At 34.4% G+C, this 21,957-nt stretch overlaps 2 protein-coding genes across 2 annotated transcripts in view; one reads left to right on the top strand and one right to left on the bottom strand.

The window, feature by feature from the left end:
• LOC107220378 (glutamate receptor ionotropic, kainate 2) overlaps positions 1 to 21,957 on the bottom strand; it is a 45,122-nt gene that overhangs the window by 19,650 nt on the left and 3,515 nt on the right. Inside the window, exon 2 of the mRNA XM_015658951.2 lies at positions 13,806 to 13,910. Within this exon, the coding sequence (XP_015514437.2) occupies positions 13,806 to 13,893 (88 nt within the window). The 5' untranslated portion in view covers positions 13,894 to 13,910. The remainder of the gene's footprint in view (positions 1 to 13,805; positions 13,911 to 21,957) is intronic.
• LOC107225915 (glutamate receptor ionotropic, kainate 2) overlaps positions 19,805 to 21,957 on the top strand; it is a 251,204-nt gene continuing 249,051 nt past the window's right edge. Inside the window, exon 1 of the mRNA XM_046744598.1 lies at positions 19,805 to 20,556. The gene's annotated coding sequence lies outside the window, so the exon portion shown is untranslated. The remainder of the gene's footprint in view (positions 20,557 to 21,957) is intronic.

Genomic DNA, 21,957 nt, shown 5'->3' with positions numbered 1-21,957 from the left:
ACACCTTGACGTATAAATTTTCTCGCCTAATTTACGAGGGGGAGGAAAAAAAAAAAATAAAATAAATAATCAAAAATCAAGGCTCAAAAAAGAAGCAAAGAATTATTTTTTTTTTTTTTACGAATGAATCGTAAGTCGAAAAGAAATTTTGTTCATTTTTTTTTTATCGAAATATGTCTCAAGAACGGCTTTTATCGAGAGAGGAAAAGCCGAGACTGTCGAAGAAAGCTCCGTTTCGTGTAAAAAAAAAAAGAAAAAAAAACCTCTAAGCCGGATTGACCCCGTTTCATCTCTTCGATGCGCCGTGACTGCAGAACGAGAAAAGACTGAACGTAATAAAGAAAATTTGCGAATGATCGTCCATTTTTGAAAACTCCAACGTGGAAGATATTTTGGAATATCTGAAAAAAACCGCATTTCTATTGCGATCAATTTTAATTTTTTTTCAACAAACCGCAGTTGAAGTTGGATGAAAAAAATCTTCGTTATCATTAGAAAACAAAAAAAAAAAAAAAAAAAATGAATATTTTAATTCGAACAATTGATAATCATTTGTGACAAAGATGTTTCGTTTATTGTAAATAAAAAAATTGCCTTCCGACAAAAGTTCTGAATCAATTGTTTGAAGAGAATAAAACAAAAAGTACACTTTCTGGATATTATCGAACATCCCTGCAATTTTCATTTCAACTGTGTTTTATTTTATGCAAGTGTGAAAATATCGTTCAACAATAATCGAATCGTTCTTTCGATATGTCGAGTTTTAAATCGCCTTCGATTTTAATTCTTCCACATTTTCAGAGATAAGGAAATAACACATCGTCTCCCTAAAACTTTCTTCACTTTATTTCTTTGCTGAAATGAATTTCGAATACTTGTTCGAAAATCGACTTTACAAACGTACGAGAAGTTGGTCTTTGTTGATATTTGAGCGACGGGGGGCAAATTTCTAGAGCTTTAACGCGTTGATCTCAGTGTCGAAACAATCGCCAAACCAGTTCGTGAATTCATCGTAATGAACAGAAGTTGCACAATGCCATGTCTGGTTTCAAGTACAGCGATTATGACACAAAACGAGCTCGCTAATTGTCAGAAATCGCGTGAATACAACAACGAGAATTAGCTTGACGCAAAGAAAAAGTGACGCAAGGTCGAAGACTCGAGTTCAAGCATGAATCCGATGTTGATTGAATGATTGACTCGACTTCAAAAACACTAATAAATAAATAGTGAATCGGAATTATAAGAGAGTAGTTCAGATTTGCTAATTAAAACTGACGAAAGGACATATTGATTGTTTATCAATTCTATTTTCCAAATCCAAAATCATATCCTTTGTAAGAAAAAAAAGAAAAAAAAAATGGTCTATCCAGAGATCAAAAGTATAATCTATTGCAAGTGAATGGATCAAATATTAAATCAAATCAATTAGATATTCAATCAGTGATGTACGATTGAGTATTCTCGACAGTAAAAAAAAAAAAGCATTTAAGATTATTTAAAAATGAAAGTAAGATTTTATCAAGATTGTAATTTTTTCTTGGATCTACCGATCTTCATATCGAAACCTACATTTTTTCCCGATATTGCACGAATGTCGTTACACGCTTTCAGAGATATTCGATTGATTTTTATTTGTGCCTTGGTTTTTTACCTTGAGGCAACAACGAATTATAAACGGTGGAAGCAGCGTAGGGTTGAAAAATCATGTAGAAAACAGATTTACAATTTAAAATCGAGTGACTTACGATTAACAATAACTAATGACAGTACAATTAGTCGCGACGATAATAATTTGTTATAAATAAAGAGTACAACGTACACTGAGAAAAATTTCATTTGTTACAATAACTAGAAAAATTCAGTAAAACAGATATCGATAAAAAAAATTTTTTTTTAAATATTGTTGGAATTACGAAAAACGAGGTACGCCTAACCATTTTGCTTTTTTGGTAATTGCAAAGCAAAATCGGTTTGTTCGGTTTACTCTACTTTTTTAGTTAAACAAGGCTTTAACGTCAATTTATCGTTGCACGAGCGTTAAATTTTCCCAACAGTTGAAAGAAAATCTAACAACAGTGATCGTAATGAGAAAGAATAGTAACGGATGATAGACTTTCCGGCAACAGCTAGAAAAATAATTTTCATTTTCTACCTAGAACGATATTTTTCGATTGTGGTAAATATGAAAATAGTTAAGGACAGAGCGATAACCGGAACTAAAAATTTCTCTCAGTTTAGATATTCACAGAGAGAGAGAGAGAGAGAGGGAGAGAGAGAGAGAGAGAGAGAGAGAGAGAAAGTGTAAGAGACGGTTACAAAGCGAGTGGGAAAAGTTTGTTCGTTGACTAAAACTATTTAACTGCAGTTAGGTATGTGCGGGAATAAATCAACCCCTTCAAGGTTGAATTATTCGAGTTAGGCTATATATATATATATAATATATATATATATATAGTATATATAGTCGAACCTAACCTGTCGGAAATATAAATTTTAACTTTTCGAGGCTGCAAGGTTGGTACATCAGTCGATTTCACATACCTACGTATACATATACCAAAAGTAATTAATTAAGTCCAATTCGTCGGTCAGACGGAGATTAAATATATTCGCATAAATTATCTACGAAGAGAAATGCTCGTCGTTTGTTTTCAATTTTTTATTTTTAATCTTCTTCTCATCATCCGAAAACGCATAATGTTAAACTTTTATTACTGTTCAGTGTTATATAGGTGTATCTAATTAATCAGCTCTCCAATTTCATTCCATTTCTCTTTGAAATTAAATTCATTATCTATGCAGATGTAAAATAAGTACGAAATCTATCTGAATTTTTTTATTATATTTTATATACGTGTAACATGTTTTTCTTTTTTTTGTACGTCGGATTAAAAAATTTATACAATAATTAGATTTCTCTCTCTCTCTCTCTCTCTCTCTTTACTTTCAGACTCTGTTACATAATGCAATTTAATTAACCAAACGTTGAATTGTATGCTGATTCAAAATTGAGCGAGGTTTAATTGAAAAAAGTTGAATGCGAAACGGAGTTGGAAGAAAGGCGGTGGAAATTAAAAATGAACGGTAAAAAAAGTGAACGAGAGGAAACAAATTTACGCGTCGAAAGAGCAATTTGCTACAGAGTTTTTGGGCAATTTGAAATTAAAACAAAAAAAATAACAACAATCATTGCGAATGAAAAGAAGATGGTAAGGTGGAAAATATTTATAGTTTTATCCGATGTATGAGAAATTATTTTTAATTACAAGCGAGGATATTTTAGGTGAAAAATAAAATAAATTATCATGCTTTTTAAAACGAGTAAAATAATTAAACAAAAATTAATGACGAAACGTATTCAATTATCATCGTTTTAAGTAATTAAAAATCTCAAGTATGAATTTGAAATAATATTTGACTACTTGAATGTAGTGATTTTAAGATAATGCATAATTCTCACTGTATAATTTTCAAATTAGTCGGTGAATTTTCCGGTGAGTCATACACGCTGCTCGGTTCGAATTTAACTCGGAAAATACGCGTTTGCGATTGCGGTGCGTAAATTGAATAATAATTACGTTCATTAATTAGCCTTATCTCCAATTTAACGTTGTGCGAAATTTTATCGAACCCTTGAACGTGAATAGAGAAACGGTAATGCGAACAAACATACTTAAAATTATCGTTTCAGGGTATAATTGAGAAAATTGTATTGTTTTACGGAAACACTAGCGTCTAATTGTTGTTAACTGACTAAACTATAAACTTCTAACAAACATACTTCTCGGATATACGCGTATTAACAAGTGTACCAAGAAAGTGAGAAACTGGATGTAAAAGTTGGCAAAAAAGTGTAAAACTGAAATTGATCGGATCGAAATTACCGAAGGAATATTTTGTAAAGTCGTAATAAAAAATTGAAATTCGTCAAACTTATTACACTTGTTTTTCAATAATTTCAATTCCAAAGTCGGATTGTGTTCGCTTTTAAAATAAACAAACAGCAACTTTGAAACCATTTTTTTTTTCGATTATCCTTCAATAAACGGATAAAAAATTAATCTCACTCAGCGGAATTGTTATGCAATAAACCATTTCCGTAGCGTTTATTTATACGTGTCTCATAACCGTCAGTTATTCTTAATAGAGAGCGGAGTAGGAGAATGGTGGAAAACTTTCAACTTCGGGTTTAACGTCGTCTCATTTTTTAAGACGACCGAATAGCCGAAAGGCGGAATAACCGAGGGGCAAAAATTTGCATAAAAAAGAGGAGAAGAGAGAGTAGAGAGAGTAGAGAGAGTAGAGATAATGGCCTGAAATGAAATTATACCCACCACGCGAGCCACTCTCATCCTTAGAAAACGAGCACCGTCCAAACGAGGCTCTTTTTTTCCAAGAGGATCCCTTTCAACTTCGGATGTAAATGTGCACTGTACACAATCGGAATTTTTCCCTCCTTCACTGGTTCTAGTTTTTTTTTTTTTTTTTTTTTTATCATCGTTAATACGCTCATTCGCGTCACCTTAGGTATGCAGATTTAATTAATAATTTTATTCATTGAGGCAAATCTTCATTTTCTACTTATTTATAATAGGTACTCTGTTTTATTATTCCGATTTTCTTGCAGCATTAAATAATATACATGTATATATATACTCCTTTAAAGGGCCTTTGGGGCACGGGTTAATATTAAAATTACTAGCGGATTTCACGTTTAAAAATAATTTTTTAGTACTTCGAGTCAATTTAAGGGGTGAGAGAAAAAAAAGAATTTTTCTTACCAATACTAAGGGCCACCATAAATTATTTATAGCAGGATGTGCAAGTTTCATCGTTGGATATGAAGAAATAATCGTTGCGCGTGATTCGATAATCGACGATGTTATCTGATGAATGGAAATGGATTGAGGAAAAATATATCTCGCCGAATGTTTCGATCATCGATATCGAATGAAAAGGTATGATAAATCAATCGGCAACGAATTCAATGCCCAAAATCGAGGACACTTGACTGGATTGAAAGCAACGCGACACAACTATAAATAAATACTTGAATAAATAAAAGAATATTTCTTTTGCTACGAAAAATTGAATAAAATAGCAATCAAACGTGAAATTGAACAGTGAAAATATCCAATTAACTTGAAGTAGTTTGTTTCAAATGGATGAAATTTTCAATCAATTTCCGCGATAATAAATTAACTTTTAAGCGATTAATAAATTAACAAAAAAAAAAAACGTCGAATTATAGAAAATGAGTCATTAATTCCAAATTTAATTCATCGCTGTTAATACGTCCGTCTTCCGTGAAATATTCGACAAAACTGACGAACTTAGGCGCTGAACAATAATCGGTTATTCATTCATACCTATCGCTATGGTCATATAAGAGCGTAATAAAAACACAAACAGTCTTGTATACAATAGAGATTAGTTTTTGTGCATGAGCCTTTACATCATGTATACTAAAAATGAAACAAACATGAATCTACTCGAGAAGTAGGTAAAATTTTCGCCAAATAGCATCAAGAAAAATTGTTTTCGTAAAAAAGAATATAAGAATAAGAATAGAATAATAAGAAAAATAATAAATAATTTCGTAATAATAATAATAATATATTCGAGTTTTTATCGAATTCGTTGATTAACCTTAATGGATTCGAGAAAGGGGTGGTGGTTCAAGGTGATTCGTTGTTGCGCGGAAGAAAGGCACAGAGGCGTGAAGGAAAATGAATTTTATTATCCGTGAAAATATTCGCGGTGAGGTAATTTTTGGCGATATGGGGAGGGGGGGTTGAGGAACAAAATATGATGGGAAAAAAGGAAAAAAAAAAAAACAAAAAGAAATCGTAATCCCTACAGGGGGCGAAAATTCGATCGAAAGAAAAAGCTCGGCTCTGGTTCCCGTCCTCCATCCGATACTCGCCCTTCATTCCCTTAATTATTCATCCTTCGCCCTTCGGCCTCTCGGACTCCCCCCCCCCTTGAAACTCGCCGAGCTTCGCCCTTAAGCTCGACTCAAACCGTTCACGGTTCGATTAACCGGAGTTAAATGTCGTTATCAATGTTCTTCGTGTCCCCGAGGAGTCAAACTCACCCCCCACGGAGCCTCTTCCCTTCCCTTCCTCCCTTCACCACCCGCCCCGTCGAACGTGAAATTCGACCTTTGCAAAATCGCTGTAATCGAATTCGCAAAGTTGGATATGTTTCTACATGCACGATTAAACGCAGCTCGCGTGAAAATTTCATACGGAGAAATGGAAAACATTATTTTGACGTTACGTCGTTGTCGGATATTTTTTTTTTTTTTTTTTTATACACTGAGAAAAATTTCATTTGTTACAGTAGCTGGAAAAATTCAGTAAAACTGGTATCGTTAAAAAAAAAAAAAAAAACTGTTGGAATATTTTTGGTATTACGAAAAACGAGACACGCGTAAACATTTTGCGCTATCGTCGATCCTTTTTTGGTTGTTGCAGCGCGAAATCAGTTTTTCTCTTCGAGAAGTCTCGAAAATTTGTCAACATTCTCATTTGGAATTGATGAGTTCGGGATTAAAATTTGTAAAAAAAAAAAAAAACAATAATAATAATTTCACACGATGATTGAACTATTTTGACAAAATATCGATCCCTTACTTAAATATTAATTTCAATCTTCTTTTTTTATTTTTAAAGCGTAAATTGTTGCTGCGCTGTTTTCTCTTTCACAACACATCGTTACTCCAAATTTTGCAACATCAATGTTATAACCCATTTTGCAAAATTTTCTGAACCAAAAGTTTCCGCAGGATTTTCTTGCTTTTTTACATTTCCGAAGAAAAATGTAGAAACTGAAGTAATCAATTTTTTCACTTCTGTACCGTACAGTTATAATTTTTTTTTTTAAATAATCGGTTTTCAAAATTCCGTAGCACACTGCAGTTTATTAATAGAATTTACATTTCTTATTGTTATAATACAAGATCCTTTGATTTGAAAACAAAAAAAAAACATTTACGCGATACTTCGAATCATTTTATTTTCTCCCCCTCGCCAAAATTCTCGTTAAATCTTTTCATATTCGCGTTACGAATACGGGACGACGCAGATGCTTCGATCAAGTTTCCAGCATTTAACGGCCCAAGTTTGCCACTGAAAAAAATCAAGGAATAAAAAACGTTACACAATGCATTCCAAATCGCCTGTTTAAAAATACTCAACTCAATCTATCGAAGAGTCAAAAAAATTTCTGAGAACATTAAAAATTAAACAAAAAATGCAAGAGAATGGAAAAGTGACGGGGTTAAATTTTTCAATCATTTTTATTCTGCTTCGAATATTACCCAAACTTATCCAGTTCAGGATGAAATTTGTAGAGAAAAAAAAAACAAAAAAACAAACAGTAAATAAAAAATTGCTATTCTTTTTTCTTTTTTTCTCAACTTATGTGCAAAAATCGTGTTATTTTGTTTTTACTGGGCAAAAAAAAAAAAAAAAAAAATAACTATCGTGATTCCCTTTCATTAAAATGACGCGATAAAAAAATTCTCAACTTACGATCGAGATCCAACAACGGTCTGCCCTGGAGAGCAATCGTTAAAAGTTGCGGAGCTGCTGCGGCGAAGGTGATAATAGCGAAGGCAAATATTAATCGGAACATGATGTTCTATTCTGCGTTACACAAAGCTGGGGCCTTAGAATTCTTTAAAAAGAATTATTAACTTCTGCGAAAGTTGAAGCGGAGACTTGCCATTTTATAGAAATAAGCGTAGCTTCTTATCGCGTTAAATATTAACAATTATTTTTCAAACGGCTCGCGTGTCTTTGCGAAATTCTAATTACACTCACGTCCTTATCGTAACTCGAAGCACAAGCTGCTACGATTATTTCATCCGTTGATAAGGAGGCCTAAACGGTGTCTCTAATAACGTGTAAATAACTGATAGTGGTTTTTTGTTTAATTATTTGTTAACATTTTTTTTTTTCCTACATCGCGTTCGGATCAAACGATGCAGATCAATAACAACAGGACTGCGATGATTTTCACCTGACAAAACTGAGTATTAATTTCGCTGATTATTAAGTAAGAATCGATGAAAAAAAAAAAAAAAAACATATTTAAAAAATTCTATCGAGTAAATTTTCTGAGAGTTTTTTTTTTCTCTTTTCTTTGTAACACTAGACTTGACTTACAATTTGTGCGCTAATTATACGTATTAACGGTAGTGTTGATGTTTGAATATTCCATCCACCTTCGTTAGTTGTTGTTTACGGTGATTTTAAGCATATAATTTAGAGCTACGTAAGTACGAGAGAAAAAGATATTGAACACGAGTTTTAAAGAAAGTAGAAAAAGGTATCAAAATTCGTTTCGATTTATCAAGTCTCTCAAGTCTTGTTTTTAAAACTAACGCTGTTCATTTCATAAACCAAACATTCAGTTTTGTATTCGTTATGTTTTATTTTTTCATAAAAATTGTTCAATAATCTGTAAGCATGCACGTATCTTGCATAAAAGTAAATCTCGATCTGCCTTTCAAAAAATTAGCGTTATGTTTCGATTCAATCTACCTAAATACCTAAAAAAAAAGGCATTATTATTTTATGCGGAAATTAAAATTAATATTTAGCAGGCCTGTGTAATTGATTCTGAGGTAAAAAAAAAAAAAAAACAACGTTTCGACATTCTTATTTTCCCCAAAGCATTCGTTACTTGTTTCGTTTCAATACAAAAATCTGTGAATGAAAGAAAATCAGCAATTCACCTGCAATTTTATCTGGAAGGTTGAAATTCCGCGCATCGTCGACAAAAAAGAATATTATTTCTTGTAGGGTGTCAGGTTTCTTTTTCATTTAAAATATTCTACAGAGAATCGGTTTAATTTTAAAAAGTCTTTTCGGGAAAGATGAACGATTTTCGGATGATCGATACGCGCGCCCTAATTGTCCGATCCTGATTTGACAAAAGTGCTAAATATCCGAAGGCGGCAACTTTGTAGATTAAAAAAGTTACGGGAAACGTGGTGAGAAATTACAACGGGTACAATATTGAAAATACGTATCTTTGTGTAATTTTTGTCGGCTAAAAAAAAATCCTGATTTATTCGTTAATCCTTAATATAATTGTTTCTCAGTCAACCCAACGGTTAGAGGCATGAATTTAATTAAACTTGTACCAACCATATCATCGACATTGCAATTGAACCGGAAGTTCGGCAGGCTTGTTTAGCATTATTAAATTCGCCCGGAGTGAATTCCCCAAATTTTAACCATCCCTTCTCCCCCTTCGCCCCGCGGTTCGATTCACTATTAGCAGTTATTCGTGCACGTATTTACCGCGTCAAAGAGCCAATATTGCTCGAACGCAAATTTCAATCACATCATCCGTCGTCTCCTCAATTTTCAGTCGTAAAACGAATTATTTTCATCTCCTTCGCAGGGTTCGGAAAGATAAAAAAATAAAGATAAAAAACAAAAATTATCGTCAAATAAAGAACGTTTAATAAACGGTATAAAAATTAATCGCATAATTTGTTGTTATTTCGAAAATTCAGCCGATTCTTGCATATATCTTATACGCTAATTCCAAAGTCGAAACTAGTTATGGCATTGGTACGAATAACGCGTATTATCTGTTATGTAACCAGAATTATTCACCAAGAAAAAAAAAGAAGAAAAAAAAAAAAAGAAATTACAATTACGAATGATAATTAACGTACAGATAAGGGAGTGAAAAAACCGATGTACTTTGCTCGTAAATTTATTCCGACTGGAATTATTTTTTTTTTTACGTAACACAGTCATTACCGTGTCTTCGTTATGAATATTTTTTTGTTTTAACTAGGAGCTTCGCGCCTCACTGTTTCCTTATACAGTGTCTGTTAGACGGGTGAATTTATTTGTGCTGATTTGACGACAGGTCCGCAACCGTTGATCGGTTGTTTTCGTAAACGGATCCACTCACATGTAAAAAAACCCCCGATGCCATGCATCCCCAATTGCATTTGGCGACTTATTTTGCTACAGTTATTACTTTCCCCACGGTAGAAGAAATTCATAGCTTTGCTACAAGTAGAATTTCTATGGCTTCGGACAAATTAAAAACTCGTTATGATATTCGAGCCAGGGATATATAAAATTTAATCCCGGAGATTCTGTCTGGATCTTTCATTGGAAACAATTTTTATTTCAACGAAACGAGGTAGAAAAATTACAGAAAATCGCAAATTGCGCGAAATCGTTTTTCGAGCCTTTTAAACTCGTGTTATTTTCGATGTAAAAAATTCACGGATACAGAATCATTTTTGGAAAAATCCACGAAGTTAAATATAAAGCTAATTACTCTGCCTTCTCTCATCTTGGACAGTCGTGAGTATCGAAGCTTCAATCGTGATTCCCGTTTATTCTATATCTGCATTACAAATAACCGATTTCGTCAAGATTGATGGGTTTTTCTATCCGTGAGCAGTTCTTACGTGAGAATCATTTGTATCCATAAACTGCAACGTCTGTATAGCCGTGAAACTCGGGACGAAACTTGACGCAACATTTCGCCTGCCCGTCATTGAACTTTTTCAATAAATGTGTCGAGACACATCATTTTTGTAATCATGTTATCATTTATACGCAGCGTATCATTTTTCGTCTCGCCAAAATATGTATTCTTTTTTTTTTCTAGTTTTTTTTTTTTTTTTTTTTTTTCCACACACCAATAATCGCACAGCTGTAATTTATGTTACTCTTTGAAACTTCAAATGACACAGATAATTTCATACAATCGTGTGAATATTTTTGGCGGTATGTTGAAAAGTGAAAAGTAAAATAGAGTAAACCGGGATAGGAAAGGTGGTAGGAAAGTGAAGTTACAAAATTTGACCCGTCGCATTTTGCGTCGATAAAAAAAAAAAAAAAAAAAAAAAAGTTTCAAAAATCATTCGTCAATTTCTACGGAGAAGGATAATTGTCGCGTTGTCGTAAAAATTTGCCACAAGATTTTCTCAACAACGAATCTATCCGATTAAAAACGACGTTTCGAAAAATTGTTTCTTAGAAAAAAAAAAAAAAAAAAAAAAAAAAGAAAGTCTCGGAACAAGCGGAGATTCGCCTGTAACAATATTTTTTTGTCTCTCAAAACATGGAGGGGGTTGAGGACCGATCCACACGTATCGAAACTACATTATATACATATATATATATATGTATGTACGCGGTGGGGAAAATTTTGAAGTCTGTATTCACGACCACGTTTCGCGGTCTAAATCATTCCGGCCTTTATTTTTAATGGACGACGTGCCGAGTCGCCGAGGGTTTGAGGAGTGGGGGCGGGGGGGGGGCAAGAGAGTTTGTCGAATCGCGGAGAGCGAGGCAAAGAGAAAGAAGAGAGAGACAGAGAGAGAGAGAGAGAAAGAGAGAGAGAGAGAAGAAAGGTGGGAATACGTATAGCGGGTGATTTTCAGCCGGGGATTTCGCTCCGGGAATAATTTCGCGACCCTCTTTCCTTCCCTTTCCGCCCCTTTCCTCCCCATTCCACCCCCCCCCCCCCCCCCCCCCCCCCCCCAGTTTTCGCTACTCTTCTTCCCGCTGCGGAGAGTTCAAATCTACACGCGTTTTCCATTTGTCGATATACAGCCTATCTTTCGACAGTTTATTATACTTTCTCGAGGGATTCACTCTCGCCCTACGGGCTCTAACGGCTTGTGCTCAGAGGAACAAACTCCGTCGGTTTTCCCTTCCTTCTTACCTACCCAGGTCCATAATGCGGATAGTCGAAGGGTCTTATATGCGAATACCGAGGATGGAAATATTGCGAAAAATTATTATTAATAACAATTTGTATTCTCACGATTATGCATTTTTTTTCATTACATTCATATCAGTCACTTTTATCCATCGAGTCATACGTTGTTCTGTCAGATTCGGTGAGTTTTGCTTTAGCTAATTATGAATTTAGAATCAAATAGAATTAAATTCATGATTTTTATCGAATACGTGTGGTGAAAAAAAACTCTACGCGGGGTTTTTCGGGGTCGCTGATTTTAGATTCGCTGTACTGAATTTTCAAAATTTAATCTCAGATTCGTAATCAGCGACCCAAAATACCCCTGGACGGAGTTTTTTTTTTTTTTTTTTTTCTCCGGATTCGATCGAATTTGAAATTTTCGTCCGCCATATTGGATATTCGCCGTCATGAATTTTTTAATTCCATATTCAGATTTGAACAACTTTCTCGGTATTAAATTATTCCTCAAATTTTCACGATTATTTTCAATAAATTTGCTTCTAACAATAATAATTTACATTGTATCGCAATAATTACACTCGAGTATTGAAAACCGATTAGTATACTACCAGAAATAACGAAAAAATAAAAAAACCGCAAAGAATTATGCGGAGAATACTTACCATCTATTTTTTTTTTTTAGACTCAAAGGGTTAGGAATGTTTTCCAAGGACAATTTTCACTCTTTCCGTTCCTTCTTTCTTTTTTTCCTTTCATTCTTACTCTCACTGCGAATCATCAATTGATTCATACAAATCGCACGAAGAGATCAACAGAAATAGTTGATAAATTGCGACATCTTTTAAATCCTCGCGTCAAGATTTCTTTGAGGTTTTGAAGCTCACAAATTTCGCTGATACAGTTTTTTTTTTCCGGAGAAAACGAAACGACGAAATAAATTTTAAACGTTAGACTCAAAGGAAAGAAAAAGAAATGCCCATTTCTCGTTATTTTTAACGAAGAAACAGGAAGGAAAGAAATTTTCTTTCAGACTTCAGTTACGTCTGATCAATTTTTTTTAATAAAAAAAAAAAAAAAAAAAAAAAAAAAAAATAAATGAAAAAAAAAACCGGATTACGATGTGCCTGAATTTGAATTTAAACGCATTGTCGTTTCTTTTTTTTTTTTTCGCCCCCGAGTTCAGGACGAGTGATCGGCACGAAACTGGCCTTGAAAAATAGGAATTATCTTGAACTTTTGTAATTAACCGATTACCCTAATATTCCTGATGAGAAATCCATTTACATTGCGATGCAAACACGCCGCGAATTGATTGTTAATTATGAAGTTCCGAGGGGATGCGCCTTCGACAAGTTTGAAATTCAATCAATGGCTTATTTAAATGACAGCCAGTTCTGCTATTAATTTATAAGTTATTCTTAGGACTGATGATACTTTGCGTATAATTTATATCGCTTGTCTGATAATATTAAGAACGTATCTCTTGTGCTGTTGATTATTTTTTTTTGCGGTTAGTAAAAACGTTGTGGATAAACATTGTTTAAGAATTGATAAAAACTACGATTTTAACGTTTCTCGCGTACGTCGTTTTTTTTTTCCTTTCGGTTGTACGGGGAAAAAAAAAAGGTTTCGATACTTTATTTTTCCTCTTTGAAATTGTCTACGAAACTGAAACTCGCGAGTTGAGAAATATTGATCGGATCAAAAGTTGTCGGCAAAAAACGACTGAATACGTCGTTTTAAACACATAATAATAAAGTGAGTATTTATTACTTACAACGTTTTAGCGTCACGCTTAACCATTCTTTACCACTGACAAATAATTCGCGCGGAAGCTGGAATCTGTAAGTTGAATAATTCACGACTCGTGGCCTTCTAAACAAATTAGCAAAACATCGGCCTGTACGATTCTGAGGATTATCCGACGTCACGCTGAATTTTTTAATGGTAAATTTTACGATGACATATCGGACTGCACAATTGTTTTCAATATGCAATTTGATTTCTTGGATATGGATTTGCGTTTTATTTTTTAATTTTTCTTTTTTTTTTCAACACAAAACGCCGCGCTGAATACTCACCAATTTTTATGGTGTTCATTGCTCCATGACAGTGAGATGTCAACGCCAAAATAATGGCGATGACGGCTGCATTTCTGGATTCGTTCATTCTCAACGTTGCGCCTTCTGAAATAATGTTCACACAATGTAACGTTTTCGATACAGTAATAAAACGAATTAACAAATATGTTTGCCATCGTGAATGTAACGTAATTTTTATAAAACAGTAATCAAGCATAAAATTGTTTTCAACCGATTTACCAATTCGGGTAAACTTGAATTTGAATTCTTTCTTCATTCTTTATTAAAATGTTGAATCTTAACTGATCGATACTGGACGATCATATCTGACGATCATTCAATTTCCCTGAGAATCGTTTTGTCCAAAAAATCTGCTCCGTTTTGTAATTTGGAATAAAAAAAAAATCACGTTTTCTCAAAGAGTTATCCAAAAATGAATGCCTCGTTTATCACTATTGATTCGTATCCGAAGTAAAGCGAAAATCCGATTTCGCAAACTGGAAGAAATCGGCTCGAATTTTACTTCAGAATTTCGGTAGGTAGGAAATTTTAATTCTAATTTAAAGCGCCTATTTTTTCTTTTCACTCTTACCCGTGAAACTGACTTTTCAAAATTTGCCATCTATAATATTCTGCGAGTATAAAAGCGGAGCCATATAAAATTTCAGATTCCGGGCTAGCTTCAAAACTGAAAGCTGTTCGTGCAGAGAGCGATTAAACGCAGCTGTGCTGGGTATGTTAAACATACCTTACGTGCGTGATATAAAACACATACGGTGGGAATGCGCGCGAAGCTTGATGGGACGTAAAAGCTCGCCCGAGTATTCGATAAATAAAAGTTTATTCGTCAGTTGTAAATAAAACTTTCGTTTACAAGGATTTGAATTTTCCAAATCCCAGCTTTCGTGCTTGAACTGATTGTAAGAGAAATTTTTACTTCCGGTTACCGTTCAGTTCTTCACTATTTTCATTTTTTACCGCAATCGACAAAATATACTTCTAGGTAGAAAATGAAAATTAGTTTTCTAGCCGTTACCGGAAACTCTAGTATCCGTTACTATTCTTTCTCATTACGATCACCGTTGCTAGATTTTCTTGCTACTGCTGCGAAAATTTAACACTCGTGCAACGATAAATTGAAGTTAAAGCCTCGTTTAAATAAAAAAGTAGAGTAAGCCTCACAAACTGATTTTGCGTCGCAATAACCAAAAAATGATCGACGATAGCGCAAAATGTTTACGCGTACCTCGTTTTTCGCAATTCCAACAATATTCAAACAGTTTTTTTTTTAACGATGCCTGTTTTACTGAATTTTTCTAGTTACTGCAACAAATGAAATTTTTCTCATTGTAGGTTGGGTCAGTTTAGGTTAGGTGTAATGTTTTCTACAAGCTACATTCTTTTTGATTTTTTGTTTTTTTTTCATCTCATCTTCACGAGAGCTTTATCCTTCGATTATTTTCAGATCTTATTACAGTTTGTGGATTCGTTGAAACGTCGTAACAGCCGTTGTTACCGGTACAGATCGTACGGGTGTTATATCAGGCAATTCCAAGGCTCGAACAAGTCAGACGATGAATCTCGATCCGAGGAAACGTTGTCCGTTAGCCCGATCACGCAATTCGGGACGGTTTTTTTTATCGAATACGGTGAAAAGCCATTCCGGAGAGTAACAAAATACCAAGAAAAAAAAAAAAAAAATATTACGAAACGGGATAACAAGAAGAAAAAGAAAAGAATCGCGGATCAGGGAAAACGAGAATAGAGAGACAATTAGAAGCGAGAGTTATTACAGCGAAAAAAAAACCAAAAAAAAAAAAAGGAGAAGACAACGCAAGGTACAAAAAAGCGTGCAAGAAGATCAAGGCGTAATTTAGAATAAAGCTTCTCGTCTCGTTTAATAATTATTTACGTATCCCGAGGCGAAAAATTGTCACGCGATTCTTCATTATTTTTTTTTTTTTTTTATTTCACTCTTTTCTTCTCAGCTACTTAAGTTTCTTCAATTATTCGTCTCGATCTAATTATTTTCTTACACGTAGTTTGGATTTATTAATTTCTTTGTTATTTCAATTTTTCAAATTCATCCTCACCGTACGAATAGAACCTATGATAAACGGGAGGATTACTTTCACGGTTATAGATTACTCCCGCTGCAGCAGCAACGGATACAATATTTTAAACAATATATTACACGTCGTGCTTGCCGTAAGGCGAGATTAGACTGTGCAATAATTTGAATACATGTTCGTGAGATAAATATTGAGACGATGCTATTTAGTCGGATGATTGATAGGAATCTTAATGGAAATTGTTCGTGTTTGAATTATTGGATGAAATGTTGAGAGTTGAAAATCAAGTCGCAGGAGGGAAAAAATGTGCATCGAAAGAATGAAACGATGATATTCAGTGTTTGAAAGGTGAAATTGAATTTTTAAATCAAATCGACGATGTAAATTGACTCGAGGCAAAGTTGACGAATATTTTTTGATTATTTTTCATCTCTTTCTTTGTAATTTTTCTTCAAATTTCACGCCCGACGCGTTCTTTTGATAAAAATCGACATTTAATCGCGTGAAAAAGCACCAATTTGTGGTACACGTCGGATATTCATTATAACAGGGTTTTATATTGATTGATAGATTATTAAAGCGTCGTATACGTTGTGTAATAAGATCGTGTTACACTTTGTTTTATCTACTTACTTACACGTGTAACGATGTTTGATAAGCGCAAGTCGATATTCAAGGAGATACCTTAAAAGTTGATTTTTCTTCACGTTCTTCTTTTCCGCTTGGGAGAAGAATGAAGCGAGTCAGGATTGAAATTCCGATTTTTAACAAGTCTCGAAAACACGGTGAATCCCGATTTGTTTCTTTTTTTTAGGTGAAATTTGAAGTAGAGAAATCAGACTTTTGACGAAACGTCAAAGTTTCGAAAATTGCAAAAATGAGAAAATTTCGCAATCTGAAACATCGAAATTCCGAATGATCCAAGATTTTCAGTTCTGTGAATTTCTGGCTTGGTGAAATTTCACAACTTTTTCTGATTTTCGGTTTTTCTCATATTTTACTCCGTCGAAACTTTATTTTTCGGAACTTGGCTCAATCGTAACTTGAATTTTCAAAATCTTGCATAACAGAATTTTGAACCATCAGGTTTCCGACCATTCGAAACTTTCTTGTTTCTCCAAAGTTTGATTTCTTTACTTCAAGTTTCGCCACCAAACAATTCGGAATCAGGCGGTTTTTTGAACTTTTACCTCGCCCCAAATCAATTACTGCATATTCAAATTACAATCAGAAATCCAATTTGTACATACACAGTGTTTTTATCTTTGAAAAATGCAAATCATAAAGATAAATAATCACCATTATTTTTATGCACATGGAAACCAGTGAAAAAACTAGGATGAATTTTAATATCCACGGTTAAAACGGATGAAATAAATCATAGTCGACTGTATCACAGATTAAACATTATCGATAAACACGTAAACGATAGAGAGAAAAAAAAAAAGATAACATAAAGTACACAAATTAATCTGATAAAATTTTTATAAACTTTTTACTCTGAAAACTCCTCGGCTGTAAATCATTCGGTTGAATTTCCCGATCGTTGTCCTTCAATCCCAATTGTCAAGTCGACGATAGTAATTATTCAGGTTCTCGAGTAAAACGTAATTTGCGTAAATCAATAATAGCGTGGAGATCAATCTGTTGAGCAAATAATTATTCCCGATTAAATCCGTGGGATTGATTCGGCAAATCCTTTCTCCGTAAATGCAATCATACATATATATATTACTTATGTGTGACAAAATTTGACCGACTGTATGTAGGTATAAATTATTTTTTTTTTTTTCGGCTCGTTTCAAATTCCCTGTGTTAGAAATTTATTCCCATGTACAAAAAATTAAAAAGTATCAAAATTTTCCGCCTCGCAGTTTTAAAATTTGTCCAAATTTAAATCGTTAATTTTATTTTAACGTTATTCAATAAAAATTGACTCGATTTGAAACAAAGTTTCCTCAGCTAAACTTTCTTTCATAATTTCAACACCCGACATCTGTTAATGTATTTTGAATGAGCTTTTTCATTTCGTATGAATCAGGATCGAACGCGATAAAAATTTGCCGATGGGTTGGCAAAATTGCTGCTAAGCATAGATTTTCGTGTATCCCGCAACCCCTTCGAAGGGCCAAGATCAATCAGAGCGAAGCGTAACAGCGAGATAATTCCGTCACTCTTCCAGCCATTACCGCTAATTGGTTCCACCCCTTGATTTTTCTCCCTTCTATTACGTCTTCCCACTTTGTTTCTTTTTTTTTTTTTGTTTCATTCTTTCTTACTTCTTTTTTTTTTTTTTTTTTGCCAAGCTTTTACCCTCCTCCCCCGATTCCACCCTCATATTTAGCCTGGTAGAAAATGGGCCACTTTCCACGGTACACGGATTGGACTGCCTGCCTGCAAGTGTCTTATCCAGCTACAAACGCTTCGCTTTCTCGGCCGAGTCGCAAGTCCGCAGCCTTCTAACGCTGTCTTGCACGGCACAACCTTCGAAGGACGATGCGACTTTTAAGCTCTCAATTCACCATGGGCGCAATCACGCCGCAAGCGCGGTGGGGAAATATAGTCGGTTGTTGAATTATCCGGCATAAAGTGAGATACGCAAAGTCGTCGTGTCGTCGAGGCTCGTTAATTTCGAAATCGGTTATTTTTTTTTTTAGACGAATTATATTCACTGGCGGACGAATTTTTCGATCAAAATTTCGGGCGGGATTGAAATTGGGAATTTGAAAGGTGTCGAAAGTGCTAGGTTCCGATTTTTTTTCGTCGCGAAAGTTGAAACAAAAGAATGAAACTTTGACGAAATATCAAAGTTTCGAACCCTATGGCTCAAAGTTACGAAATGCAAGATTCGGAAAATTAAAGTTACGATACACGGAGAGAAATTTTTAGTTCCGGTTACCGCTCGGTCCTTAATTATTTGCTTTCTTTACCACAATCGACGAAATATAGTTCTAGGTAGAAAATGAAAATCAGTTTTCTAGCCGTTACCGGAAACTCTAGTATCCGTTACTATTCTTTCTCATTACTATCGCTGTTGCTAGATTCTCTTGCAACTGTTGCGAAAATTTGACGTTAACGCCTTGTTTAACTAAAAAAAGTAGAGTAAACCTCAGAAACTGATTTAGCGTTGCAATTACCAAAAAAGGATTAACGACACCTGTTTTACTCAATTTTTCTAGCTACTGTAACAAATGAAATTTTTCTCAGTGTAGACCAAAATTCCGTAAAATAAATTTTCGACAGAGTAATATTCCGAAAATTAAACTATACTAGCACAGCTTAGTTTACTCGACGAGTGGTTGTAAAAAAATCCGAAAAACCGAAAATCAGAATGACCAGGATTTTCAACGTAATAATATCGAAAATCCAAAACAAAAAAAAAATCATCAAACCGATGAAATTTCACACGGCGAAAAATTCGCACAACGTAAAATCTTCCGATCATCCGGAATTTTGATATTTCAGATATTTAAATTTTCTCACTTTAGCACTTCCGGAACTTCGGACCAGTCGAATTTTGTCCTTTCGTTGTTTCTCGAAAGCTTTAATTTCTTTGCATCAAGTTTCGCCACCAAAAAATCTTCACTCCAGTGCTTTCGGAACCTTTCAAATTCGGAATTTCAACTTTGCCCCATAGGAATAACGAATCCAGCGACGATCCGAGCCAATTTTCAAAAGGATGTTTGTTAAAAATATTCTCATCCAATTGCGAGCTCGTAATTCGTGCCACACGTAAGCACGATCGAGTGTACAGTAAGAATTGGAGAAGCTTTATCGGTTTTAATTAAATCCGTATAACTTCTCGACGTCGAGAGGTCGGACAACTATAGCTACTATATCTCTTCGTCTATAACGCGTGACGGTGAGAAACGTCGACTTGACGTCGTTCCGACGGGCACACAGGTACTAGAATATCGGAGGGCGAACAGGCCGGACGATCCGCCTTCTAATCGTACCTTTTCTTTTCCTTTTTATTTTATTTACCCCCCCCCCCCCTTTTTTTTACACCCCTTTTCCTTTCATTTCCCATCATTCCCTTTTTTGCCAACTATTCTTTCTTTTCCTCTCCCACCATTTTTCGTAACTATTCCCTTGAACGTGAAGTGAGAAAATAGAGATTATCGACCGTTAAATTATAGTTTTGAATAACGTTGTGAATTCCTGAAGTTAAAAAAGTCTTAGGAATATAGTTTTTTCTCGGTGTTAAAACCATTAGTTCGATTAGTTGCAAAGATAGCGATGAATTGTTGATTAATTAGTGTAATGGTTAGTTACAACGGTTGAATAATTGATTCGTTTATAAAAATTATGATAAAACCGTCGTGACTGTAATGCGACTTTAATTTCGTCAAATTCGTTGATAGCAAAAAGTTTACCAAACACAAGGAATAAAAAAAAAAAAAAAAAAATTAACATACAATATAAACGCGATCTTTAGTCAAAATAAAACGCCGTCGTGATTTTTCAATGCGTAAAATGACAAACCTCGTTGTGAAAATGACGTCGTATTTTTAAAAAGCGGGAAAAACAAATGAAAAAAAGATAATGAGTGAAAAAAGAAGAGACACCGGTGGAAAATTTTTCAACCAACTGCAAGGAATCGAGCAGAAAATCGGTGACTTTTAAAGTGACGCGTCGAATGGTCGGATTTACCGGCAGTCTGTAGGATCTTCGAATGAGTAAGTGTCGAAAATATCCAAAAAAATACTTGCAGAGCTTTAACGTATTATTATATAATACAGCTGTATAGATTTGCGCCGATAGAGTGAATGAAAGATAAATATAGCCGCTGCCGCGCTGGCCAGAAATCTGTTAAGACAGTTATGCGTCTTGTCTGGATTCTCTGCACCGATGGCAGGAAAAGCTTGTAATTAGAATTGTTCGTTGCAGCAACAAAACGAAAATAATCAACAAAATACATACAAGATTGAATAAAAATCGAAATTTCCTCGAAGATAATGACAAAATTTTGTTTCAACGTAACTTTGTTTGATCTTTGAAAACTTTTGAGTCACGGTTGTGAGTGTTTTTCGAAAATAAAATTCTCCCGAAAATAGATTTTGAAAATTCAGTACGACGAATTCAATAAGCGATCCCAAAATCCCCGTACGCAGAGTTTTTTTTTTTTTTTTCACCGTATTCGATCAAATTTCAAACATCCTTCCACCGTGTTGTATCCATCGTCTTGAATTTTCCAAATCTAATTTCAGATTCGTAATCACCGTGTCAAAAAAAAAAAAAAAAAACCATAAAACAAAATCTTGCTATAAAAATCGATTCAGCGCAACAACGAGTGACGCAAAAGTTTAAATTATAAAAATCACGATTGTCGGATAACATTAAAGCTTGACGAGATTTCGTAGAACAAAAAAAAAAAAAAAAAAAAAAAAAACAGGAAAAATCATTACAAAATCCAATTTTTAGTTTTTTTATTTTTATCACCTCCGCATCTTTTCTTTCTTTCGGTGAAAATATTTCGCCCTTCGTTTCCCCGTCTCTCTTTTGCTGTATAAATAAACAAATATCACGCGATGCGTACTTGATACAGGCATATTATATATTTATTATCTATACACGTCAAACCATGAGAGAGTTAATTAGGTCCCAGCGATATATAACGTCTAATTAAACCGCAGCTGCCGAGTTCTCCGGGTCGTTTCTTCAAGCACGACCACCACTAGCGCTTTTCCTATGATCTACCGTCAAATGATTACCAGAGATGGTTACGGTCGCGTTACAAACCAACCGGCAGCCTCTTTCCGTATCCGTTAAATACCTGCCTACTTATTTCACATTTCACTGCAAACCTGCGCGTAGAGAGGTGTTGATAAAACTTCGTAATGCCCGACGAAATGCAACGAATCCAATATTCATGCCGCACCGCGCGTTTCTGGTCAAAGTCTAACGTTATGTAAATAATCCATTCGCAGTCGTGCGGAAGAGTGTGAAAAACTTTTACAGGCAAATGAAAAACGTCGAAATTTATAACGCTTAAACATTCCCGCAACAGAAAACGACAAATTTTCCACATACGCAAAGATATGATTTACTACGCTGTTTTTTTTTTTTTTTTTTTGTGT

This window comes from Neodiprion lecontei, chromosome 7 (genome assembly GCF_021901455.1).
Source record: "Neodiprion lecontei isolate iyNeoLeco1 chromosome 7, iyNeoLeco1.1, whole genome shotgun sequence".
Classification (NCBI taxonomy): domain Eukaryota; kingdom Metazoa; phylum Arthropoda; class Insecta; order Hymenoptera; family Diprionidae; genus Neodiprion; species Neodiprion lecontei.
Note: the sequence above shows the minus strand (reverse complement) of the source record. Positions and strands in the feature narration are given on the sequence as shown.